General features: G+C 41.9%; 2 protein-coding genes across 6 annotated transcripts in view; one reads left to right on the top strand and one right to left on the bottom strand.

Annotated features, from left to right (window-relative positions):
* The window catches only part of DYNC2H1 (dynein cytoplasmic 2 heavy chain 1), a 499,560-nt gene extending 492,401 nt beyond the window's left edge, over positions 1-7,159 (bottom strand). For 2 of the 3 annotated variants that reach the window (XM_033947953.1, XM_033947954.1), the window contains exon 1: positions 6,095-7,084. In XM_033947953.1, coding sequence (XP_033803844.1) covers positions 6,095-6,289 — 195 coding nt within the window. In that variant the 5' untranslated portion in view covers positions 6,290-7,084. Of the gene's footprint in view, positions 1-6,094; positions 7,085-7,135 lie in introns of those variants that run through there. The other variant, XM_033947955.1, reaches the window with a different exon arrangement.
* Positions 7,160-11,270: 4,111 nt separating this feature from the next.
* Positions 11,271-27,744, top strand: part of DCUN1D5 (defective in cullin neddylation 1 domain containing 5) — a 47,538-nt gene continuing 31,064 nt past the window's right edge. The window contains exons 1-6 of one of the 3 annotated variants that reach the window (XM_033949393.1): positions 11,277-11,451; positions 13,649-13,797; positions 18,380-18,503; positions 18,882-18,973; positions 19,942-20,012; positions 27,462-27,553. In XM_033949393.1, coding sequence (XP_033805284.1) covers positions 18,433-18,503; positions 18,882-18,973; positions 19,942-20,012; positions 27,462-27,553 — 326 coding nt within the window. In that variant the 5' untranslated portion in view covers positions 11,277-11,451; positions 13,649-13,797; positions 18,380-18,432. Of the gene's footprint in view, positions 11,452-13,648; positions 13,798-14,502; positions 14,648-18,379; positions 18,504-18,881; positions 18,974-19,941; positions 20,013-27,461; positions 27,554-27,744 lie in introns of those variants that run through there. The other 2 variants (XM_033949391.1, XM_033949392.1) reach the window with 2 other exon arrangements.

Genomic DNA, 27,744 nt, shown 5'->3' with positions numbered 1-27,744 from the left:
TTGAACGAAACTTGGTATGCAGATCCCTCACTACCTGGGGTGATATGTTCTGGGGGTCTCGCGGCCCACAACTCTATGTTGCTTGCTCAAGGTTGGGTTCACCCAAGAATTTATATGTTCTTGCTCCAGGAGGTGAAACTAAAAATGTTGTTTATAATCACGTTTTGCGTTAGTTGTATTGTATTCATTTTGTCAAATATTTCACATTATAATTTGAATATTGTACTTTTTATTAAGCTGTAAAAAAATAATTTCATTCACCACTATAAAGTATCTTTATTTGAATCCATTTACAGTGTTATTGCTATAATTAAATACCCATGCAACGCCGGGGCATCAGCTAGTATAAATATAAACGTGCTTTCAAATCCATTGTGTGTTAAAGCTTCAAGACAGAAGGCCTCAATACCGAGGCCTCAAAAGCAGTGTTGGATTGAGTCGCTACAGTTACACAGCAAAATCTAGTAAAAGTATGAAGAGAAACATACAAACATGATGGCAGATAAAGGCCAAATGGCCCATCCAGTCTGCCCATCTGCAGTAACCATTATCTCTTCCTCTCTTTAAGAGATCCCACGTGCCTCTTGAATTCAGACAGAGTCTCTGTCTCCACCAACTCTATCAGAAGACTGTTCCATGCATCTACCACCCTTTCTGTAAAAAAGTACAGTGGTACCTTGGATTACGAGCATAATCCGTTCCAGGAGCATGCTCGTAATCCAAAATGCTCGTTTATCAAAGCGAGTTTCCCCATAGGAAATAATGGAAACTCGCTTTGATACGTTTCCACCCCCCACCCACCCACCCCGAGGCCAGGGCGCTGCTCCCCCCCCTGCTCGCAAAGTCCCCCCCCCCCCGTGTGATCCGGCACCCCCCGTGAGAACAGGGGGGTTTGAGCGGGAGGGGGCCCTTTGCGAGCGGGGGAGGAGCGATTCCGGTTATCGGGGGGGGCTCGCAAATCGAGTCAACACTCGGTTTGCGATACACGTTTTGCGAGCATGTTTTGCTCGTCTTGCAAAACACTCGCAAACCGGGTTACTCGCAAACCGAGGTTTGACTGTATTTCCACAGATTACTCCAGAGCCTATCACCTCTTAACTTCATCCTATGCCCTCTCATTCCAGAGCTTCCTTTCAAATGAAAGAGACTTCACTCCTGCGCATTTACATCATGTAGGTATTTAAATGTCTCTTATCATATCTCCCCTTTCCCGCCTTTCCTCCAAAGTATACAGATTGAGATCTTTAAGTCTGTCTCCATAGGCCTTATGACGAAGACCACGCATTATTTTAGTAGCCTTCCTCTGGACTAACTCCATCCATTTTATATCTTTTTGAAGGTGCAGCCTTCAAAATTGTACACAATATTCTAAATGAGGTCTTACCAGATTCTTATACAGGGCCATCAATACCTCCTTTTTCCTGTTTATTAAAATTATTAATATTTGATATTCCACCTTATCATTTATTTCAAGGTGGTTATACATTTTAAAATAGGGTAGAAACATATAATATAATTTAACATAACTTTAACAAAATAAACATACACCATTAGATAAAAACAATGACATACACGACTGGACAAGCGGGTACGGGTGGAAAAGAAGGGGAGAACTACAATGCTGAAAGAAAAGTAAGATATAAAGGTATTTAAAGGTATAAACAAAAGGGTGGGGTTAAAAACAAGTAAGTCCAATAGAAGTGGATTTTTAGAAGATAAAAAGTTTCATATGGTTTTTGGGGGTTTTTTTTATATAAATATCCTTAAAAGGACATTTACACTTGTAAGGCATCTTTAAAAAGGAATGTCTTAAGGAAAGATTTAAATTTCTCAAGATTAGTTATCTCTCTAAGAGCATTTGGTGCTGAGTTCTAGAGGGTCGGGGCAACTACTGAAAAAATAGTGTTTCTTCTAGTATTAATATGGTTCAAGGCTGGGATTACTAATAAATTTTGCTCTGAGGAACAAAGAAATCGCGATGTGGCGTACGGTATCAAAATTTATCAATGAATTCTGGCTCTCCCTATGCACCCTAGAATCCTTCTAGCTTTCACCGTCATCTTTTCAACCTCGTATAGAGTGATCCTCACCTGGATCAGGGTCCTCTGAAAAATCCAGCTGAACCATTCCACAAAGGCTGGGATGAGATGGACCAACGACAAGGTCTATAAGGCATCACCGGAATTCTGGGTTTGTGCCATCGCAAAGAATTGACCTTTGGCAGGATTTTCATCCAAGTTCATGGACCCTGGCCAGCTTCCCAGCCCTAGAGGACCTGGAGGAGGCAAGGCTCGAAGCTTCCACCTACGCATGCCACAGCAGAAGGATGCTCCTCCACTGACAAACCGGCACAATCCACTCATAAATTTGACATATTAGGAGCTGAGTCCATTCCTACTTATTTTCAGCAAAATTGAGGGGTTTTGAGACAGAATTTAAAACTTTGAAAAAAAGAATGCTAAAAACCAAGATGGCCGCTGTCAGTCAATTTGCACCAAAAACAGCCCAATTAAAAGATACGGAAAAATAAAAAATGCTGATTTAGACTGGAGGTGGGAGACCTGAACCTTACTACCAGAATTCTTCAAAAATGCCGTTTTTGGACTGCCACTGATTTTCCCATAGGATATAATAGAGATGTACTCACAGTAATAAGTGCCTACCTGCCTGTCTGTCAGTTTTACTATTGCAGCTGAAGAAAGGGAAAGGATTTTCTGCTTCAGAAGTGTCTCCAGACATCTGATCACCACAATCTTCGGGCTGCCAGACGGACAGACCCTGACCAAAACCTCCACGCGCACCCCCTCCCCCCCCCCCCCCACACACACACACATAGAACCTCTCCACTGAGATAGATGACAAAAGCCTATGGGAGACTTTTACAGGTTGTGAGACCTATTCCTGAATTTTGCTGGAATTGCTGAAGTCACAGGCTTGTGCAAACTGGTTTCCGTTCAGATGCTGAGATGCTAATGTGTGGCATGTGAGTGTGTATATTTCTTGCTGTGAAGTTTCTCAAGGACACCAACCAGTGCTGGAAAGACAATGACAGTACTGAAAGCAAATGCAAGTCAGCAGGACACTCCATCCGGGAACCTAATAACTGATAAAGTGATGCCAGGCTAATCCACTGATACTGATGTACCCGTGTGAAAAATGTAAACTTCAAGAAGAAGGAAGTTCCAGAAGCTATGCCTGTCCAGGGCCTCCTAGGGAAGAATGAAGGCATGGACTAGGAGAGGGTTAGATAGGCAGTTGGTCTGCTCCAATAGGGTGATACATAGACCATTCCCCTGGCTGTGAATAAGACAAAGATACTTTCTGTATAAAACCCCCATGCTTTGGCAGAGTTTCTTTAGAGAAGCTGTGCCATACTTACAGAAATATGCTGGCACTGTTTGTATGAGGTTTTTTTCTCTCCATTGTATATGTCCAGACTGATTTATTTCTGATTTGACAAATGCTGCTATAATACTTATTACTAGAATAAAAAGTTATTTGCTTTGGAATATACAATGTAATCTTGTGGGTTTTATTTTTATTTGGGGGGGGTTCCCTTCACGACAGATCCCCAGTGAGGTAAAGTAAGCAGCCTTTTACTTCACCACACAACTAGGGGTAGGAAAAATGCAGCCTATGCCTCGTACCCAGTGGGATGTTACTCAGGGTACAAACAGCCTACACTTGAACCCCTGACCAAGTCAGAAAATAAGCTAACCCCTATGGAAACGAACTCCAAGACCAATAAGGTAGCACACAGCAGGCTGGCTCCACAGGTCCATATACATTTCCCTTGAAGCTGCAGTCTGCGGAAACTGCTTCCTTTCCCCGGCAGAGAACCACTCCAAAGGGGGTCTTACTGCATCAGAACCGCCAAAAATTAAACTTACGAAGGAAAAAAATAAGAAAAAGGAGCACAGCAGAGCAGAAGACTTCTGCATGGTTCGCTTGCAGAAAATTAAAACAGCAGGGGCTTCTGTTGTTCACAGTCAAGTAGGAGGAGCACAAGGTTTGTGGATTTCTGCAACACCCAGTTCGCGGGTACAGATTGAACACCTGTCGCACTGATTCCGGAAGGGATGTAAAAGAATGGCATTCAAAAGGCAAGAGGATTTACACCAACTAAAACTTGGTGTAAATCCAGTTGCGTAAAATAGGTGTGGATCCCTGATATTTGGTAATACTGCATGCATCTTAATTAATGACACTGACCTGCTCATGCTTTCCCATGGTTAGTCCCCCTTTTGAGCCGTGTGCTATTAAGATTTGCATTCAGATCTTTATAGAATAGTGCCTAGCAATAACGCCAAAAATTGATTATTAGAACCCAATTATTGACACTAATTGGCTCATTTGCCAATTTAATTGTGCACACATTGTACTCCTTTTATAGAATCTGGGGAAAATGTCCATACATAAACATAAGATTAGCTATCTGCCGTATGCAATTTGTTAGTTCACTTATCACTGTAAAGAACAGCAGAACTGTTTACCTTTAATAATTGTTCTCCAAGAACAGTTGAATACCTGCCCTCAGATATAAAGGACATAAACAGAACAGAGATGAATTGGATCATTTTGAAGTGGAGATAGATAGATAGATAGATAGATAGATAGATAGATAGATAGATAGATAGATAGATAGATAGATAGATAGATAGATAGAACAGAGATGACTTGGATCATTTTGAAGTGGAGATGATAGATAGATAGATAGATAGATAGATAGATAGATAGATAGATAGATAGATAGATAGATAGATAGATAGATAGATAGATAGATAGATAGATAGATAGATAGATAGATATGTCTTTACCACAACAGACGGTGGGCCATCCCAAGGAATATGTTATTTTTGGATGACTGTCTACTGGACAGATAAGTCTTTGGAGCCTGTAAGTCTGGCCCTAAGACTGAAGGGTTCCCCCACATTTCATATTCTTAAAAATATTCAGTTTCCCATCAAATGAAAACTTGTTAGAACTAAGTTTATCATTTCTATAGCATTGAAAAGCGTACACAACGCTGTAAAATCAACACGCAATAGACGGTCTCTTCTCAGAAGAGCTTTACAATCTAACTGGACAGACAGACAAGACATATAGGGGTTGGGAAGTTTCTTGCAGAAAGATATGATAAGATGGACATCGGTAATTTTATGGTGAGTGAGAGTTAGGAGTTGAAGCAGTATCAAAAAATCTGGCCTTTTAGCTTGGATTCGATTACAGCCAGAGATGGCACCTGACATAATAACTCAGGCAGTTTTTTTCATACATATGTGCAGCAAGATAGAACAGATGAAGTCTGGAGGTGGCAATGGAGAAGAGTACAGATAGAAGGGACTTGTCCGATGAAAGGAGTTCACGGGGGGAGGGAGCATAGGGGAATAGAAATGTGGAAAGATATTGAGGGGCTGCAGAGTGAGTGCAGTTGTAGGAGTTTGAACTGTATTCAGAAATAGATGGGGGCCAATGAAATGATTTGAGGAGAGAGGTAATGCGTGCGTGGCTGTTCTCAAAGAATATGTTGTGCAGCAGAATTTTACACGGATTGAAGGGGGGAAGAGATGGTTGAGCGGAAGACCTGAGAGAAGCACGTTGCAGTAGTCTAAGCAAGAGGTGATGAGAACAGACAATGATTTCAAATCTGTGAAAGCCTTCTCTATAATTGGCCAGAATTATAGTGATAACGAAGATGAAGATGCAAATGATGAATTAGATAGCACTACTTCTAATGCAGATGATAAAGTATTCTTTGCTATATGGAAATCGAGTATTTCAGAGATTCTCTTAATCATAACCTAGTACAAACCCTGTCAGAACAAGTATTTTTTACTGTTACTGAAGTACTTTGAAAAATGCTGGATATTTCCCTTTCAATAACCACATGAGCAAAAACAATAAAGGTTCTGAAGCCTAGACGGGAAGGAAAACCTTTTGTAATCCAAATCTAAACACTTCAAGAGAGGATCAAGGAACCGCAGGGAGGAAGAGGAGGCGTGGTATGAGAGAGGTTTAAAGCACTCTTTAAAGTTCCCTCCTAGTGAGCTACCAATGGGAGAAAGCCTAAGCGGACCTTCCTAGGCTTAATTACCTGGTTGGAAAAAGCCAATCGCTGGCCAGACTTCTGCACGGAGAGCACAAACTCATTTCCATCATCGAGGAAGTTGTTGATTTCTCTGCTCTCCAGGACCGAGGCCTCTTTGTTGGAGGAACGAAGCCCAAAGTAGTTCTCGCTGGTGGTGAAGATAAACTGTTTCCTATGGTCCTGCGGCCCGGCGCCCGACATCTTTCCTTCTCTGATTGCACATTGGCTGCGCGCGCCAGATGCTGGAAAACCGTCCGGGTCCGACTGTGTAGCTAAGCCGCTGCCATAGCAACCGGGCCGCTACAGCGCCTCGCACAGGCTAGACTAGCATGCACAGCAGCTATCAGCCTCCTCTCCCCCGCACTGTATAAGGGAGCAGCGCATGCGCTTGCTATCTAGCTCGGAAGGACGAGCACGTGACCCGATAAATTGAAGGTTAGGGGCGTTAGTGGATGTGTATGGGATTGCCATCTCCCTCCGATCCTTTGAACATGCTGCTCCTGTCCTCGTATTTGGCCCAGTGCTTGCACGGATTTGCAGGCAATAGGAACAACCACCAGGACTGTTTTTCAGCCTGTTCAACTAAACGGGAGAATTGGCAACCTTAAGATAAGTGAGACTGTTGGAAGGTTTTTGAGATTTTTGGTGTATTTCTTTTCTATCCGATTGTTAACTTGTTTGTAAACCGCTTTGATTTGTCCCCTCAAGAAGAGCGGTACCTGAAATAATTATAAACAAATACGGTAACAGGAAATGAGAAGGGTTGGGGATGGGAAAGCATCTCCAGTCCAACGGCTATTGCACACCAAGTAAATGCTGAAGCAAAACAAAATAATATTGTATTGAGCTGACAACTTTAAATACAAGTGATTGGATAGGGTTAAAAACATTTTCAAACAGAAAAACCCATCACCTACCCCTTTCCTCACAAGTGCCACTGCAGTGGACCACACTTTGCATTGTTGAGCACTATTCATATTCTCTGACCCGCAGTTTTGGCAATAATTAAAGCCCTAATTTCTACTAATTAAACAAACACTATTTTACCTGAGGAAATGGCTTTCATTATTATCCTCTAAATACATTATTCCAATTAAGCATCTTATCCCACTTCCTCAATTTAACACAACCCCCAGCATTCCCAAATGCATAGATCAAGCTTTATGATCTTTCCTCCATGTTCCATATGTACTGTATGATTCCTCAAATGGAGTACTTCCTGAATACTTTCCATTCCCTTCCAACAACCTGCCCAAAAGGAAGAGAAGAATGGGAATTGATATAGAGTAACATCTTTCTGTGGTTACAATCAAAGTGTTTATATGTAAGTGGTCCGTCTTGCTCTTCCAAATTAGTTTCCCCTTTCTTCAACCTATCCACAGCAGGAGGAGTAGTACCAGTGTAGTCAAAAAAACTCCTTCTTCAGCCTATCCACAGTAGGAGTAGTACAATATAGCCAAAATTTCTGGCCACTCCAGAATGAGGCTTGAAATACACAGAACGGCAATTGTAGTATCAGAATGAGGCTTGGAACATTCATTGGTTAAATAGTGAATAATGCCATACAAAAAAACCAAACACAGGAGGCTGTGAGCAAGTAAATAATACGATAACTGTTGACTCCTGCAGGTATGGGTGGAGGTGGAAGAGATTAACTGTGGGGATGGGTGAAGTCTCTCTCCCAAGCTGCTCACATAAATCTTAATAGGTCCTTTTACAAAGGTGCACTTCCAAGGAATACAATGGGCAGCTTGGGATATGCACCTTTTTAAAAGCCCACCTAAGTTTCTTGTCTGAGGTAATGGAGGGTTAAGCAACTTGCCCATGAGGAGCTGCAGTGGGAAAGCCCTTCCGGAAAGCGGTAAAAACCATTTTGTTCTCAAACTAGTGCCTACCCACCTTGAAACCTTAAAGGCCAGGTTCTAATGGTATGCAACCAAAACCGATCATCTAAGACTCATTGCTGATGGCGGGGTATTGTTCACTACGGGTACCTTTCCAACAGCCCCATGTCTCCAGTTTAGTTGTGACTATACCGCTGTCTCCATTAATACTGAATCAAGTATATGACAAAAGTATTCCAACCAAATGCCTTCAATATGAAGTGAGTGCATCTCTATATAATAATAATTTATTTTCTTATATACCGCCCAACCAGAAGTTCCAGGCGGTTCACAGCAAGAGAACTGATACATTTTTATTGTTGTTAACATTTTCTTTTTCTTGTATTAAATTTTTGTTAATCGCATCGAACCGAAAGGCATTTTGTGGTATATAAATAGTCTTGTTATGTTAATATGGATCCATTCTACATCATGTCAGTAATTCATAAAGTGAAGACTATTTTATATTATTTATATTGACTTGTCTTAATAAACACCTTGTGAAGATCATTGCATTCTAGTCCTTTCTTTTGTTGTGTCTGGACTTCTGTTTTATGACTGTGGAATACCCAGGCCCTCTTTTTGGTTTGTTCATATTAATATGGATAGCACACAGATTACATATTGTTTGTTACCAGAGAGAGAAATATTTAGGTTCCATGTATGTGTTAACCCAAACACTGCAGTTGAATTTTAGCTCAAAGTCATAACTAAGGGCATATTGACCTCAGAACTAACATATTTTGTACTGTTCCCTTGACAACTGCTTGAGGAGATGAGACTTAGCTGTTTACCAGTATGACATAGGAATGTCTTGTAGAGTTAGGGGAAACATGTGACTGTAACCATGTGATTGTAGCCTACAGAAGTGTATTGTCTAGCAAATGTTAAAAGTTTTTGTAAAATAGATGTTTGCAATAGAATAGAACATGTCAACAAGGTCAGCATGTCCTCGGTGAGCATGTTGTTCACTTCCTTCTCTTGCTGACAGGGATGAAACCAATAGCATGTGATGAGTTAAGTCATTATAGTTGCTAAGGAAAATTATCAGAAACCATGTGACTTGAATAGAACCAATAGAATATTGCTGAAGTATGCAATTTGTAATTGGAAGATGTACCAATTACATATGTTTAATAAAGAATCAATTGATGATGTCATTATCCCAATAACAGAACAAGTGGGGAGTGGGAAAAACCACATCAACCTAGGGATAGACAATCTTTATTTGTACCAATAAATTCACAATGATAATAAATATAAATTCACTCTAAAGTTCACATAAAAAGTTCTGATATAAACTGATGTGACCTGACAAGGCCTGTGTTTCGGCCTCCAAATGGAGGCCTGCCTCAGGGGTGTAGACTGTGAAGTCTGCCCACTAGATGTCACTCCAATGTTGGGAAACTGCTTAAAACAGAGGTGTCAAAGTCCCTCCTCGAGGGCCGCAATCCAGTCGGGTTTTCAGGATTTCCCCAATGAATATGCATGAGATCTATTAGCATACAATGAAAGCAACGCATGCAAATAGATCTCATGCATATTCATTGGGGGTATCCTGAAAACCCGACTGGATTGCGGCCCTCGAGGAGGGACTTTGACATCCCTGGCTTAAAAGTAGAGGCATCTGCACAAGCTGTGGCACGAGTTCTAATCAGGGTATAGGACTTTAGCAAAATGTACAAAATTGGGTACAGTGTCTTGTTCATGGCCAGATATAAGGACCTTTACTCTATCCTTATCCTTCTTGACCTGTCTGCTGCCTTTGATACTGTAAATCACAGCTTAGTCCTTGATATGCTGTCCTCGTATGGATTCCGTGATTCTGTCCTCTCCTGGTTAGCCTCCTACTTTTCCCAACGCACCTTTAGTGTATGTGTTGGTGGGTCCTCTTCTGCTGCTACTCCGTTGGCACTTGATGGACCCCAAGGTTCTGTTTTAGGACCTCTTTTCTTCTCTCTCTACACCTCTTCCCTCGGTGCCCTGATCTCCACCTTTATGCTGATGACTCCTAGATCTACTTCTCTACACCTCAAATTTCACCTAAAGTCCAAGAAAAAGTCTCTGCTTGTTTGGCCGACATTGCTGCCTAGATGTCCTGCTGTCATCTGAAATTAAATATGTCCAAGACTGAGCTGCTCTCTTTCCTCCAAAACCCATGCTCCTCCTCCTCCATCTCTGTAAATAAGTCATTGTTCCAGTCTCCTCTGCTCGCAACCTTGGAGTTGTCTTCGATTCTGACCTCTCATTTTCTACGAATATCCAACAAGCTGTCGCTTCTATCTCTTCAATATCACCAAAATTCACCCCTTCCTCTCTGAGCACACTACCCAGACCATTGTCCAAGCTCTCGTTACCTCACGCTTAATTACTGCAATCTACTCCTAACTGGTATCCCTCAGTGTCGCCTCTCCCCCTTGCAATCTGTGCAAAACTCTACTGCGCAACTCATCTTCTACCAACCTCGCTACGTTCATGTCACCCCCTCTCCTTAAGTCACTTCACTGGCTCCCTATCTGCCATTGCATACAGTTCAATATTTTATTGCTGACCTACAAGTGTGTTCATTCTGCTGCCCCTCAATATCTCTCCTCACTTCTCTCAACTTATACACCTCCTAGAGAATGTCGTACCTCAGATAAGTCACTCTTTACGTTACCCTTCTCCTCCACTGCCAATTCCAGACTTTGTTCCTTTCATCTAGCTGCCCCCTATGCCTGGAATAAATTACCTGAGTTTGTCCGTCAAGTCACTTCCCTTGTTTAAAAGCAGACTGCACCTCTTTGATATAGCTTTCAATCCTTAACCCTATTCCTCTGCCTCCAATCCAGCCAGCTGATTAACCATTCCCCTTAACTGTATCCATGACATCATGTTTGTCTGTCTTGCCTGTTTAGATTGTAAGCTCTTTGGAGCAGGGACTGTTTTCTTACTCTTTGTAACTCTGTACAGCGCTGCGTACGTCTGGTAGCGCTATAGAAATAATAGTAGTAGTATACCAATGGCTGTTGCTTGCGGTTCTGCAGTGCCTAGTATTCTATAGGTGTACAGTAGGCTCTTATTTGTACATGTCCCTTGTCATAGTGCTCATATAGAAAAAAAAAATCTGTTCTCGGTCAGCGGCCTCCATCTCAATCTTCTACCTCGCCGCTTCACTGTTTGCAGTTTCTTTTTTCGGCCAGAAGTTACCGCAGTGGACTGTAAAGAGCATGCGCAACACTGTAAAGCCGGAAGCAGCGGCCGTTGATGTACGGCAGGCTCTCGCTTGTAGACATCTCGTGACGATCTTTTCAGTGCAGGTGCGCATGCGTGTAGGAGTTCTGTACTCGTGCCGTCTTCTTCCACGTCTTTTCTTTTCCTGTGGTTGCGGAAGCAAGAAAGGAAGGAGTACCGGCTTGTTAGCGGCGGTAGAGTGGAAAAACTACCCCGCTTGTAACTTTAAAAAAAAATCCCTGTTTTGGCGAGAATACTACCCACTTGGTAAGGCTGGCTATGGGCGCTCCTCCCCCTCTACCAGTTATTCTGTCTTGGTTCATTCTGCTGTTTCTGCTAAGCTCCGCCCCATCCTGTTTTTGCTTCCTGTAGCAATACTTCTTTCTTGCGTTTCGTTTTCTCTTAGGAATTCTATATTCTGGTTAAAAAACATTGTGTCTTTCCACGTTCTAACTTGCATGCCTTTTGGTAGGAAAGTAGTGTAAGAATGGTGTGCTTTGTAATGTTAAGAACTGAGTCTGGATTGGTTTGTAACTTTTAGGCAGGGATGCGACATGTTGCACCTGTTTCATCTTTGGAGTCAATTTGCCCGGATTGGAGCCTAGTGTTTTTATTTTTATTTTTTATTTTTTTTTGTAACGAGATAATATCAACTAGTTACCCAGTTCTAGGCTGGAAATTTTGGACTTTAGACATGTTGTGGAAAAATAACACTGTCTTGAAATTGGCTCAAATCTCTGGTAACGCTTTTCCACTACTAAAGTCACTATTAATCAGGTGTACCCTGTTTATACTGTATAGATACTTCAATAGGATTTTCAGATGTGTCACCATTTGGAATTATAATACACACAATTGTTCAAGTAAGCATAATATCATATCCTTTAAGTATAGGAAGGACCTCAGAAGTGCCAGTATCAGAGTGTTTTCGATGGCTATGGTACTTTAGGCACTGGCCTCCGCATTGGACCCGCTGTGAACCTCTTTAATAATTTTATAAAGTGCTTTATGCCACAAAGTGCTTAATTTGTTAAAGTGCTATAGTCAATAACTTAGTCAAATAGTTGAGCAATTCTGAAGCTATATGTTACAAACTTATCTTTTTTGTCTTGTTGTTCATATCGGGAAGGGACCTGTCATTCGACATGTTTCGTCGGTAGGCTGAATCAAGAACCATCCCCCTTTTCTCTTATGAATGTGCACCATCCTGATCATAAGAACTGTATGATCGGGATGGTGCACATTCATACTATGTTGACTTGAACCATTTGAATTATGCACTGCACTCATCATCAATCCATTTCTCTATCAATTATCTTTTTCACTTGCATAAATGTTTATATTTTAGCTTATATAATAGTTGACTTATCTGAGTTCTAGTTCTGTGGTGTTTAAGATGTTGGCTGGGGACCGACTACCTCCGGCATGTTTCGCCTGCCTGGCTGTTTCAAGGATGCCCTCTAATAGAAAATATAATCAGTTTGCTATCCCTCACAATAAATTTTTAAACCCCCTCCCCCCAATGTATGCAAGAGTCAACTTTACTTTTATTTTAACTATCCTTTTAAGTTGGCTTTCTTAATCATATTGCCACGGTCTATTTCCTTGCTTCTTAAGTCAAAATGGCCATGGCGTTTTTTCCAAGCAACTTTATATAGATCTTACTGCTGATACTACCTGATTCCCTACTGTCATTCCTGAAAGATAAATATTTAAGGTATATGCATGAGAATATATTACACTTTAAGGAGTAATACTGGATATTCAAATTAAACACAGTATTCCATCTGGTCTCAATTCAGAAATTAAATGGGCAAAACTTCTTTAAAAATTTGTGCATATACCTTTAAGATTTATCTTTAAGGAGTGACGATAGGCAGTCAAGTAGTATGAGCAGTAAGATCTATTGCTAATAAAGACAATATTAAAAAAAAAAAAAGTTAGTTAAAAAAATGCCATGTCTATTTTGACTTAAGAAGCAGGGAAGTAGACCACGGCGGTATGATTAGGTAAGGATATTTAAAAGGTTTTTAAAGGATGGTTAAATAAAAGTAAAGTTGTCTCTTGCATACAGTGTGTGTGTGGGGGGGGGAAATTTATTGTGGGGATAGGAATATAACTGATTATATTTTCTATTAGGAGACAGCCTTGAAGCAGCCAAGTAGGTGAAACATGTCAGCTGGGGACTGACTTCCTCTGACATCTTAAACACCACAGAACTAGTATTCAGATAAGTCAAATATTATATAAGCTAAAATATAAATATTTATTGATGGAAGTGAAAAGTGATATTAGGTAGAGAAATGGATTGATGAATGCAGTGCATAATTCCAAATGATACAAGAACAACTAGATTGGTGGAACATCTGAAGATCCTATTTAAGTATAATATATACAAAAGGAATATAAGGTATAGGGTAGAGAATGACACAGTGAAAATTTATCACTGTTCCCGTCCCTGCAGGATACCAACTCCAAGTCATTCGCAGTGTCATGAAGTTTGCCGTGGGATCTCGTGGCAGTCATTTTTTTTTTTACTACAGAGACTGCCACGTAGAAACGTAAAGGAATCGGTCCTGCCCCGCCTCACTGCTGGACCATCAAGGACCTAAGGTAGACCTGGAGGGGGCAGGCTAGTTGCACAAAATCACTGGGAGGGAGGGATTGATGGCAGTACTGGAGTCCTGCGGTGGGTCCAGGAAGAGGGGTGGACTGTCAGTGTGTCTGCACCACTGGACCACCTGTGAGTCCACTGGCCCGCAGTGAGTCTGTAAGGGGGGGACTGTTCCGGGAAGAGGGGCGGATTGGCTGGCTGTTTGCCTGCAGAGCCAGTAGACAGAACACCAGGGAAGGGAAGAGGGGTCGCTGTAGCCATCATAATATGTTTTATGCAGTTAAACTACATTTCTATTCAATTTATAATGAAAAAAGAAGAAAAATATTTAAATAGATGAGAAACTGAGTGATAATATTGGTGTACGGAGTTTTTTCAGACCTATGATGATACGGATGGCTTAGGGTACAGTGCAGTCCCGGCTGTCCGTGTATGAGGTCTGCTTTTCTCCGTTTTTGTATTTATGATTTTTTGTCTTTTTTGTTTTTTGGGGGATGAATGTGGCTTTCTGCTAAACAAACCAACAATGTGTTTTCCTATTTGGTTTTGGTAAAAAGGGCCCCATGTTTATGTCCTATTTGTTTTCTTCCAAGCACTATTTGGCTTGAGTGGCAGTGCCCTTCAAACATGCTTCTTAAAAGATGAGGAGGGTCGTGAACTGCAACAGATTACTGTACCATAAAATTGCTGGGTTTTCTTTTAAGAGTGCAGGGGCAGCAAGATTGTGTGGATAAGGTTGAACATGAAGGTCTGCCTGGGTGAAGGAGAAAGCACATGTAGCTTTGGATGGCTCACATATCTTTGGAATGAGAATAATATCTGTCTCACTCTGTTAGAAGTGCCTGAGAGGTAAATTTGGCCTATTTGGCCATTCCAGAAATAAAATGTTGTGTTCTTTAATGCAGACAAAACCATTCAGTTAATGATTATGCTGGAGTACCTGGTACCTATCTTCTTTCTATGAAATTGACGTTCACCTTTTTTTTTTAACATGGTGTAAGAACATAAGAATTGCCGCTGCTGGGTCAGACCAGTGGTCCATCGTGCCTAGCAGTCCGCTCCCGTGGCGGCCCCTAGGTCAAAGACCAGTACCCAAGATGAGACTAGCCCTACCTGCGTACATTCCGGTTCAGCAGGAACTTGTCTAACTTTGTCTTGAATCCCTGGAGGGTGTTTTTCCCTATAACAGCCTCCGGAAGAGCGCTCCAGTTTTCCACCACTCTGAGTGAAGAAGAACTTCCTTATGTTTGTACGGAATCTATCTCCTTTTAACTTTAGAGAGTGCCCTCTTGTTCTCCCTACCTTGGAGAGGGTGAACAACCTTGTATATTGTCCATACAGATTCAATATAGATGTAGAATTGGGCAATGACATCTTGCTCAGTTTTGTAACAGTTCTTTTTTGTGCAAACATAGGTTACCTCGCAACGCATATTTTTTTCCAAATGAGAGCCTATAAAGCTCAGATAGTAGATTCCAGGAAAGTAAGGTACATTGTTTACATATCTTATGGACATCCCAAAATACGGGGTTTCTAGGAAGAGGTGGTTACTACTACTATAAATTACTTCTATAGCACTACCAGATGCATGCAGCGCTGTACAGTCACAAAGAAAACAGTCCCTGCTCAAAAGAGCTTACAATCTAAACAGCCAAGACAGACAAGCAAACAGGATGTCATGGATACAGTTAAGAATACAGTTAGAGCATCAATCGCTCAACTAGTTTATATGGCATTTTAATATTAATCAGCTTATTTACATGGCTGGATTGAGGAATGAGCAATCGTGCAGAAAACCAGGCAATGAGCCTGCATCCGGTTGGCAAATGTGATCATCGCTAAAGCTGTTAAAACAGATTTAGCAACGATCATTGGCTTTAGTGCATCTGGGCCTCAGTCATCTCCTCTCCAAGCCAAAGAGCCCCAATCTGTTCAGCCTATCTTTATAAGAGAGTCCTTCCATCCCCTTATCATTTTTATTGCTCTTCTCTTTACATTTTCCAATTCTATTCTATATTTTTTGAGATGGGGGGACCAGAACTAATAATTACTTGTTTAAATTGTCTACTGTTATCACATTCAAGATAGGGATTAAGGGTTGAAAGCAAGGGGCATAAATTGTTCCCTTACCCAGGCCAGTATTATAGTTGCTACAGTAAGTGGCTACATTTAAGTGGCACGTAACCACCCACCCAGATCACCTTCGCTACTACCCTCCACTCCAAACCCTTCTCTTAACCCCTGGCGCTACTATACTCCACTACAAACATACACACCCTTGAGCCCACTGGTGCTGTTCTTCCTTTGCACTCAAAATGATTTGTGCTGCATCCACCTCTTCCCACTTCCGGTGCTGAAAAAGCCTGTTGCCAATGTTCAGTGCTAAGCCACTGCAGGGCCTTGAGTATTTGCTCATGCTCAAGGCCCTTTGGCTGCTGTCTTCTCCAGACAAGTAGCAGATGAAATTTAATGTGGACAAATGCAAAGTGATGCACATTGGAAGGAATAACCTGAATCACAGTTAACGGACGCTAGGGTCCAACTTGGGGGATAACGCCAAAGAAAAGGAACTGGGTGTCATCGTAGGCAATACAATGAAACCTTCCACCCAATGTGCAGTGGCAGCGAAAAAAGCAAACAGAATGCTAGGAATTATTTTTTAGAAAGGATGGTTAACAAGACTAAGAATGTTATAATTCCCCTGTTTCGCTCCATGGTGCGACCTCACCTAGAATACTGCGTTCAATTCTGGTCTCCTTATCTCAAAAAAGATATAGTGGTGCTAGAAAAGGTTCAAAGAAGACCGACCAAGATAATAAAGGGGATGGAACTCCTCTTCTGTGAGAAAAGACTAAAAAGGTTAGGGATTTTCAGCTTGGAAAAGAGACGGCTGAGGGGAAATATGATTGAAGTCTACAAAATCCTGAGTGGAGTAGAATGTGTACAAGTGGATCGATTTTTCACTCCAACAAAAATTACAAAGACTAGGGCACACTCGAAGTTACAGGGAAATTAAAAAAAAAAAACAATAGGAGGAAATATTTTTTCATTCAAAGAATAATTAAGCTCTGGAACGCATTGCATTGGCAGAGGTTGTGGTAAGAGCGGATAGCGTAGCTGGTTTTAAGAAAGCTTTGGACAATTTCCTGGAGGAACAGTCCATAGTCTGTTCTTGAGAGAAACATGGGAGAAGCCATTGCTTGCCCTGGATAGATAGCATGGAATGTTGCTACTCCTTGGGTTTTGGCCAGGTACTAGGGACCTAAATTGGCCACAGTGAGAATGGGCTACTGGGCTAGATGGACCATTGAACTGACCCAGTAAGGCTATTCTTACGTTATTATAATGGCAGTCAGTGAGGAAAGGAGGTGGACAGCAACGCCAATCATCTTGAGTGCGAAGGGAGGAGGGCAGTGCCAGTGACCTGGAGGGGGGAGGGGTATGTTGTAGTGGAAGATAGCAACGCTGGTGGCCTGGGGCGGAGGTTTAGAGTGAACAGTAGTAGTGACAGTGTTCTCAGGGGAGGGGGAAGTTTGGAGGGAGAGGACAACAGTGACAGTGGTCTTGGGAGGGCTTGAATATAAATTGAGCCTCCATTTGTAGCCCTTTTTTGGGGCCAAAAATCTATTTGTTCAAGTACAGTATATATGGTAGTTGGGCCTATTTTTAATAGTAACTCTTAAGCAACCAGAAACTACATTTATCTGGCAGCTACCAATCTACTGTATCTTGAATATGTGATGTCAGTGTAGACACTTAAATAAGTGATGTCCAAAAATACAGGGTTTCTAGAAGGTTAAGCCTTAAAATGTGAAAACAATGCACCCGCATTTTCCCAATGTTTAATACACATCGGGGAGTCTACTATGTTATTGCGGACTTCTGCGAGCGCCAATATTGGATATTTCACAAAACATATTTCTCCCAAATTAAGAACCTATAAAAATATATGCCACCAAGGGATCTCCTTAACCAATTTCTTAAAATTAGAGATCCCCAAGGAATGATTATCTTCCCTTTCCCAGATTGTAAGTTTGCCAAGGACAGATAGTAAGAATATCTACTGTACCTGAATGTAACACCCAAAACTATAACTGAAAAAGGCATGAACTAAATTCATACTACCTGTCCTTCCCTTCCCTAATTAATGCTGAATGCAAGACAGGTTTTGGTATATTTTGCATTTAATGTGGTTATGTTCATAGTGATATGGAAAGACCTTGGAGAATATATAACAATAACCATAATTTTAAAGAGGACACTTTTTTGTGAGCTGTTTCCATGTTTACTAAATAAGTTCAAAGTTCAATATAATCGCATAAAATTTCATGTAAAAAAAAATTGGTTAGAAGGGTGGCTACTTTGATAGCTCAGGTAAAACAAAAAATCTTGGAAGTTTATTTTTAAAATGTTGTTGAGTAATGATGAAGGGTAAAAATGTACAAAAGTCAAGAATTCAAATGTTTTCCTTCTATTGACAATGCTTTAAATGAATTTTTATAAATTCTAACCAAATACCTTTTATTTATATCATGCAAAGATAGTTCTTACTAGTAATTCAAAATATTTATTTTTTTTTAGAAACCTCTCCACAGTGACACTGTAGAGAGAACTTGTCTGCGCAGAAAACAAATATGCCTGTGAAGAAAAAGAGAAAATCATCAGACTTGGATGATGTGGGCCTAAAAAAATGTAAAATTACAAGGTAGTATTGCTGTTTAAAACATATTCTTATTTTAATATATTAAGTTAAAATCAGTGTGGTTGTCTACTCTTTTTTTTGTGTGTGTGTGAAGTATGGGCTCCTTTTACTAAGCTGCGTTAGGGCATTAATGCGTGGAATAGCGCGCACTAGATGCTAATGCCAGCATTGAGCCGGCGTTAGTTCTAGCCGCGTAGCGCGTGTAGCGCGTAGCACCGCGTAGCGCGTGCTAATCTGCGTGCGCTAAAAACGCTAGCACACCTTAGTAAAAGCCCTATGTGCATCTATTTCTAAGGAGAAACTTGTGTGTAATTCTTTGTGTGCTTTTCAGCATTTTCATATCCTTCATGCTATCTGACAACTTTTCATTTTATTTTTAAGCTATTGCAGATCACAAGCACCTAGTAGACTAATAAGTGGAGATGATATTTTTTCAAGCAAGAAGTGCCTAGCCTGGTTTTATGAATATGCAGGTATGTAGTTAACATGGACTATTTATATCTGGGTATTTTAAATCTAGGAACATACCAGCGTCCCTGGTACTCTTTTGTATTTGGGTGTATATATTTTATGATCTCTTTATGGTGCACTTTAATCATATCAGTTAATACAATCGTAGTGCCAACAATCACTTAGGAATTATTACAAGACCCACTCTTAACTCGTATATGAAGAGGTACCATATAATCATACCAGAAACACTGTTTGTTTCAGCTGTAGATTCTAATAATATACCTCATATTAACAGCACTTCTCATTATCCTGTTTAAGACTCTGTGTGTGTTAAAGAACAAACCAACCAAAATATTTATTTTTATACTTCCTCCAGACAGGCACAGATAAATGGGTTATGTACCTCTACCAGCAGGTAGAGCCTGAGATCAACTGACTTGTAGAAGACATATATCTAGGTTATGCAGTCCTCCTAGAATCAGCCAGTTCTCAGTCTGCAGTCCCCCCCCCCCACACCCCACCCCCATACACACATACATTTGTTGTCTTAATACAATCTCACTTTCACCTCGCAGTCTGGCTTTGCTTCCAGATATGGCCCCCCCCAGCATCCAGAGAGTGAATTATAGGTATTTCAAGTCCTGTCCCAGGCAGGAACCTAACCCTATTTTCCAAATTGGATCCACTGTTCACTTTCTGTAACCTAACCTCTTATTTTCCCATAGACTCAACGTTTCGTTATTCACAATTTCGAGGTTTGCGAACATTTTCAGGAAGCGTACTACCACGAATAACGAGAACGAACTGTACTGTCATTTGCAGCATTGTCATAAGTCTTAAAACCAGAGTGCACAGAATGCAGGACCCATATTAAATTTCATGTGTTGGTAATTGTGATATTTGGAGGGCTAACATTTGTATATGTAAAAAGCAGTGTTACAGTTTTGTAAGTGATCTTTTTTTTTTTTTTTTTAATCACGTTTTAAAGGTCCTGATGAAGTTGTAGGGCCAGAAGGAATGGAGAAATTTTGTGAAGACATTGGTGTTGAACCTGAAAATGTACGTTTCCTTCCTTGAAAAATTTTACATATGAATCATGTAATTAATTCATCCCTGTATACTAAATACTTCTACAATTGCTAGATAATCTGTTGCAGATTTATTTATAAAATTTACCTACTGCTTTCATGACAAACTATTCCAGGCACCAGTACTAGAAGTCCGCTAAAACATTAAGAAGGACATTTTTGAAAGAATGTCTGTCAGATTTGGGACATCAAAAAAAAAAGAAAAATCCCGTCCGTCTCATACCAGTTTTCAAACAGGAAAGATGTCCAGGTTTCATGTCAAAAATAGATGGATGTCCTTATACTGGAGTTGTCCATCCTAAACAACAACAAACTGAAGCGTTTAAATTATAAACTGGGGGATTGGGGGGAGATAAGGCACAGGAATGTCTGATGGCATTCTTATGAAAATTGTCACACAGACCTCCTTGCAGAACAGAAGAATAGCCGAGTGGTTAGTGCAGTGGACAAAGACACAGGTTCAAATTTCACTAACTCTTTTTCCAGTGGAGGAGTTTGTGGCGCAGTGGTTGAAGCTACAGCCTCAGCATCCTGGGGTTGTGGGTTCAAACCCCACACTGCTCCTTGTGATCCTGGGCAAGTCACTTAATACTCCATAGCCCCAGGTACGTTAGATAGATTGTGAGCCCACCGGGACAGATAGGGAAAATGCTTGAGTACCTGATTGTAAAACCGCTTAGATAGCCTTGATAGGCGGTATATAAAATCCTAATAAAACTTAAACTTAAAACTTAAAGGATGGTGTGCTGAACCAAGGGTCTTGCTCCCGCGAGTCCATTGCAGGAGATACTGATCACTGTTTTCAGCACCTGCTTTCTGCAGCCCCTGGTCAGATATTTATTCTGTAAGTGAGCCTGCAGGAGCAACTTTGATCTGCTCAGTCGTCTTTTGTTTTTCAAGTATTTTTTATGGTTTTTCACATGATTTTGTGTTCCTTTTCAGCTCCAGTGACTGGAATAGACTTCAGTCTGGAGCTGACAGATGGATCCTGCGGGAACTTGCTCAGCCAGCCTGCATGGAACTGTGGAACTTGGGGGTTTCACCTTGTGTTTGCTCCCTCCTTGACTTGATCAGGAGTGCTAGCATAGGCTGTATGGGCACCAATTGCGTTTCTTCGGAGTGCACACGGTGTCTGCTGCAATCCCTCGCCCCTCTTTGCAGCGTTTGGATTGTGGTCCTGGCAGTTGAGGCTCAGTCCGGCTGTTGCCTGACTGGCAGCTGAAGTCAGAATGGGCAGCTTTCCCGGTGACAGAGGTTCTCTACTATTCCCAGCTATCCTGAGAGGAGCTGTGGCAAGCTGCAGCACATTTTCCCAGCGTCTGGTCTATGAGTAGGGCTGACACAGCCCAGAGGGAAGTTTGGGGGGGGGGATGGTGTCTAAATTTGATGTTTTTGTGGTTATAATTTGTTGTAGCCTTCTTCCCCCACCCCTAAAATCACTGGTTTTTGTGGTCCTCCAATGCAGTTGCAGCCATTTTATCTACGGGAAATCCTGGTGGTGGCTATCTTGGATTTTTCCCGTTTTGAATTCTAAGCTCTCAAACTTCTTTAAAAAGCCTTGTTTTTGATTCTGACCATCAGAGATGGAATCCTTATGTTCTAATATGAATTCATATGAAGTTTGTGCCGGTTGGGCACCAGAAGAGCACCCTTGCACTGTGTGTTCTGCCGTGCAGGCTGAGGAGGTGGGGATCTCGCGTACAGCCTCTGACCATCTTATTAATGCTGCCAAGAGACGGGAGATGATCTTGCCCTTTCTGAGTCCTGTAGTGCGGCACTAGTAAGGGCACTGATAGCCCCAAAGTGAAAAGAAAATGCTCTAATCCTCCTCTTGAAGGGGGTTCTCTGTCCTCTATACCCTTTACGCCTGATTTTGTGAACTTGCTCTGGCAAGCATATGTTGGCGGTGCTGGTAAGTCTTCTGGGTCATCTGGAGATTAACTATTTGTGCAGCTTTCCCATGCTTCCGCATCTGTTTCTCTAAGGAGACCCTTATCTCCCCCTGGACTCCGACAGTTAGTCGAATGGGGTCACTAAAGACGATGATCTGGATGCCTATCCTCTTATACACAGTGAAGCTTCAGTCAGGAATGATGTGACACTGGATCAGGGGATTTTTTTCTTTTTTGGGGGGGGATGTCCCAAATCTGACAGACATTCTTTTGAAAAGATGTGGATCAGGGTCTTAAGTGCTGCTGTGGACCAAAGCGAGGACCCCTCAGTTCACAAGCTGTTCAAGTCTGCTTCTCTGACAGATCTTTTCATTAAGTCTCTAAAGGAGCTCATCATTGATCCACCTTGTCCTACTACCCAATGTTCTCTGCTCAGCGAGATCCACTCTCAGCCTAATGCCTTCCCGTGGCATCCTTACATAAGTCCTTATTTCTGAGTATGGGAGAACCCTGAGGGATCTCTTAATGTGGCTAAGGCCATATCCAAATTATACCCTATAGACCTGGAGTTCCAACAGATGTTTGTTATGCCTAAAGTGGACTGTTTGGTGGCTCAGGTGACCAAGCGCATGTCCCTCCCTAATGAGGAAGGCGTGCTCAAGGATCAGGAGGATCGCAGACTGGACATGTTGCTAAAAAGGCAGTTTGAGGCCTTGACTTTGGCGGCAGCCTCTTTTGCAGCTCATGCATGTCATTCTAAATTGCGTTGCCCAGGAGGAGCGCCTTCAGAACTTCCTTCCCAGCTGTTTCTGGTGAGAGTTGGCTATGTGACGGATACTCTGTATGATCTGCTGAGGGTAGTGGGCAAAGACTCAGCTTATTCTGTGTCTGCACGCAGAATTTTGTGGATCAGACATTGAGCTGGGGACTCCATGTCCAAAGCCATTCTCAGCAGGCTTCTTTTGAAAGGCAATATGCTGTTTGGCCAGGGGTTGAATGTCCTCATGGCTAGCGTCCAGGACTGCTGTTCAAAGTCACTTCTGGACAGCAGGCTTAGGTCTTCTAAAGAACAGGCCCATGGGTCCTTTTGGAGTTCACGCAATTTGCATCTTTTCTCCTCTGGATGCGCCTCTAAGAGATCTTTTTATAGCCCATGGCACATATTCTCCAGGAATAGGAAGTCCCAGGGCTCCACCTCCTGTCCAGGTGAGCAGCCCAAGAAGTTGCAATGACGCCAGGTCTCCAGCTCTTCTGTGCAAAATCAGGAGCAGGCTACAGGACTTCCTGAAACCCTGCGAAGCTATCATGACTGACCAGTGGGTTCTGGAAGTCATCAGGGCCAGCTACAAGTTGTAGTTTGCCTTTCCCTTCTCTGCCTGGTTCGTGGACTCAGTGGTGGGCCAGCCAGAGAAAGCCGCCCAGGTCCAGGCGACCCTGCAGAGATTGCTCAACATTCAGGTGATCAAAAGGGTGCCAGACCTTTCCTCGCCTCACACCCAGATGTTGTCAGATTCTTTAAGGGTGCTCTGAGGTTAAGGCCTCTGGTTCGCCAGCTCTGTCCTCCTGGAGCTTGAACATCATGCTGGAGGGGCTTTCGCGGCCTCTGTTCGAGCCCTTACAAGATGCCACCCTCATGGACCTGACTATCAAGACATTGCTATTACTTCTGCATGCTGTGTATCCAAACTACAAGCTTTGTCTTGTAGGGATCCTTACCTGCGTATCATGGTGGCAGGCGTTTCCTTGCGGACCATCCTTTCTTGCCGAAGGTGGTTTCAGCGTTCCACATCAACCAGGAAGTTTGACTTCTGGCTTTTCAGCCCTATGGTTCTAAAAAGGAGGACAGTGTTTTGCAGGTGTTGGATGTCCGTAGGGCTGTCTTACATTACCTGGAGCTTACGAATGATTTTCATCTTTTGGATTACCTCTTCGTTTTGACAAATCCAGCTAAGATGGGGAGGCCGGCTTCCAAAGCCACCATTTCAAGATGGATCAGGTCAGCTATTTCATCCTCCTACATTGTCTACGGCAAGCAGCCTCCTTTCGCTCTTCGAGTGCATTTGACAAGAGGAGTTGCTGCTTCTTGGGCTTAAGCCAGGCCAATTCCGCCAGATGTGATTTGTCAGAGCAGATGTAATATGTTCGTCCCTTTACACTTTCACCAAATTTTATAGGGTGAACCTGGCAGCTCAGGAGGACACCTCTGGAGCATCAGTTTTGAGGGCAAGTTTATCTCTCCCACCTGGTATTTTGGGGACTGCTTAGGTGCATACCATCCCTATTGCACTGGAAAAAGAGATTAGGTTCTTACCTTGATGATATCTTTTCCAGTAGATAGGGATGGTAGATTGAACACCCGCCCATAATTTTTGGTGCACCTGCCTGCCTGAACCTTTTCTTGCCTAAAGGCTGCTTCTTTGAACTTTCTGTCAGTTGCGATACATTGGAATACATTCCTAAGGGATACCCCTCGGTTCCACAGTTTCTTGTGGCTTTCTGTTAATAAAAATTGTCATTAGTTCCTTTCCTCTCCATGGCATGTTTGTGAGCTGTATGTGTCTTATATGAGCAGATCAAAGGCTTTCTGGGGGGACTTCTTTCCCCGTTCTCCTGTACTCTAGGGCTGTCGCCGGCTTTGAAACTATCTGATTGGGGGCAGCAAAGAACAGGGAGAAGGAGGAGGTGCTGAAAACTGATCAGTATCTCCTGCAACAGACTTGCAGGAGCAAAACCCTTGTTTCAGCAAACCATCCCTATCTACTGAAAAAGATATCAAGGTAAGAACCTAATCTCTGTTTTGTAAATGTAATCCCTTCAGGGTCAGAAAAAAGTCTACTCTGAATGTACACCATTTCAGTAGCCTTCAGGCTTGCAGGTGTCTTAAAATTTTAGGTACAGAAATTTTCTGTTCCTGGAAGGAACCCCAGGGGAAAAAAATTACAGTGGGACTTAAACCTGTGTGTCCTTTTGGTTTACAGTCCACTGCACTAACCACTATTCTACTCTGACCTGCTTGCTGCTGTGTTCAGAATAGTCATAATACCTGCAGCTGACAGAGCCTGGATTTCCTTTCCAGTTTTATTTTTAGGAGAGAGGGAGGGCAGCAGCCATGGGGAATTAAGGAGGTATCTATCATTCCTGAAAACCTCCAGTGGTTAGCTACTCAACCAAAGCTGTAACTTGGACATGATGGAAACAGGTCTAGATAAAAACATCCTTCTATTTAAACATAGATGTTTCTTCCCTTTTGAAAATTGCTGTTGGACATCCTATTTTTGGGCCCTTCCTAATCCCACCCAAAACAAATATGATTTTAATTATTTACAGAAAGTAACAAGAAGATGCATGGATTAGAAAAGATGGTAAAGCATTCCAAATAAACACTTGATAGAAAAAAGACCTTTTGTAATCCTTGTGTATCAAATGGATTTAAATGCTAAAAAATGTAAAATACAATTATCTTATACCTGTAAATAGTTATGTTTGAATAATTGACTGAAATGTGCCAAAGCATCAAAAAGTAGAAAAGAAAAACCCCACTGATTTTTTTCCCAGTCATGGGCATAAAAAAAATGCTCTGAAAAAGTTAAGATATTAAATGTACAGGCAGTCTCTGAGTTAAGAACAAGTTCAGGTTTTTTTTTTAAACCATTCTTAAGTTGAATATGTATGTAACTTGGATCCTGTACAGTACATAGTATAAAAGCATTAAAGAACATTTAAACATTAAAGAAACAGTCGTCAAAATAAAGTACTGTAGTTTAAATAGAAAGAAAAATAGGTTTACACTTACTTTCACTCTTCATCCATCCCACTGTTCCCTCTCCACCACCATATCCAACATTTCTCCCTCTCATCTCTCTTCCCCATGCATCTCTATCTCACGCCTCTCCCACCACAATGTCAAATATTTTTCTCCCTCCCTATGTCCAACAATTCACCGCTTTCTTCATTTCCCCATGTGCACTATCTCTTTCCCTCTCACTCACACCCATGCCCAACAATTCTCCCTTTCTATACCCCCACCCCCTACCTCAGCATCTTTTTCCCACACTCCATTCTTCCATCACATGTCGCAAGTTTATGCTCCCCTCTCTCCCTCAGACATGGATGCCCAACAATTCTTCCTTTCTATACCCCCACCTCATCATCTTTTTCCATCACTCCCTCAATTCTTTCATCCTATATCACAAGTTCATGCTCCCCTTACTCCCTCCCTCAGACACGGATGCCCAACAATTCTTCCTTTCTGTACCCCCACCTCAGCATCTTTTTCCCTCACTCCTTCAATTCTTCCATCCCAAGTTCATGCTCCCCCTCCCTCCCTTAGATACGGGTGCCCAACAATTCTTCCTTTCTATACCCCTACCTCAGCATCAGTACACGGAAAGGATTTTTCCTGTCCCGGCTTACTGCTGGACTACCAGGTTTTAGGAAGGCCCATGGGGGTCTTTAAAGGTAAGGTTTGCAGGGGGGAGGGAAGTGGGGTGGTTTAGAGTTGGCTGGGACAGGACACGGAAAGGATTTTTCCTGTCCCGGCTTACTGCTGGACCACCAGGGTTTTAGGCAGGCCCACGGGAGGCCTGCAACAGGTTTGGGTGGGCACAAACCTGAGGACCTGAATGTAAACCGAGACCCTCATTTTCAGGTCATTTTTTTGGCCCAAAAATCTCAGTTTATATTCAAGTATATTTGATAATCACCCAGATGTTTATTAGAGAGAATACAGTATATGGATCCTTATCTAATCATTAGAGAAAGCAAAACTGCTTGCCTATAATAGTGTTTTCAGATAACCATAGTACATACAGCAAGCCACACAATCTACCCAGCTCCCCTTATGAGTTCTTACTCTGTCCTTTTACTACTGTTGTAGCTCTTCTGACTATTAAAATGAGTAAACTAATGTCCAGTGGTGTACACAAACCACCGCACATGCTTGAAACATTTTTCTAGAAAGTTCTAGAATAGTCCTCTAGCTTGAGAGAAACAAGATATTTATTATTTATTTATTTAGATTTCTATCCCGTCCTCCCAATAGTTCAGAACGGGTTACAAGCCAACATTCACAATGGAAAACATTTTGGACAGTACAACAACTTAAGTACATTTTGGATAGTTCAAAGACTATATAGCTACTTAAGTACAGGAGGGGGAATATAAGGAGGGGTCAAGGGGGAGTTTACAGTTAGAATGTCAGTTGAAGAGGAGGGTCTTTACTGCTTTCCGGAAGGTCATCAGAGAGTTCTGTAGTCTGATTTGTGGGGGGAGTTGGTTCCAGAGATGGGGGATGAAGTGGCTGTAGGAGCGTTTTTTGGGCGGTTTCTGATAGGAGAGACCTTCTTGGGGAGGATGCATAGGCGCTTCTCCGTTTCAGAGCGGAGGAGGCGGGTGGGGGTGTACAGAGTTATGTGCACAGTTTTATTTTACACTGGTGATCTGAGTACATATTTTAATAGGTAATCTTGAAATGTTTTTTTTTATTTGCCTTTGGGCTAACTTTCTTCTCCATTTTGTGTTGTTTCCAGATTATTATGTTAGTTTTAGCCTGGAAATTGGAAGCTGAAAGCATGGGATTTTTTACAAAGGAAGAATGGTTGAAGGGAATGACTCTATTACAGTAAGAACTTTTTTTTATGGCATGTAACCTTCTCTCTTTATTTCTTAAATCTTTTAAGTACCCTAGTTCTTCACAAGACAAGGAATGCTAGGTCAGCATCATCTTGTTGGGTTGTTGTTTTTTTTAAATATTTCTATTCCTCTCATTTTGGAGGTAGAGTTTTAGAAAGGACTTACAAATTGGAATTGAGA

Source organism: Geotrypetes seraphini, chromosome 6, assembly GCF_902459505.1.
Source record: "Geotrypetes seraphini chromosome 6, aGeoSer1.1, whole genome shotgun sequence".
NCBI lineage: Eukaryota > Metazoa > Chordata > Amphibia > Gymnophiona > Dermophiidae > Geotrypetes > Geotrypetes seraphini.
Note: the sequence above shows the minus strand (reverse complement) of the source record. Positions and strands in the feature narration are given on the sequence as shown.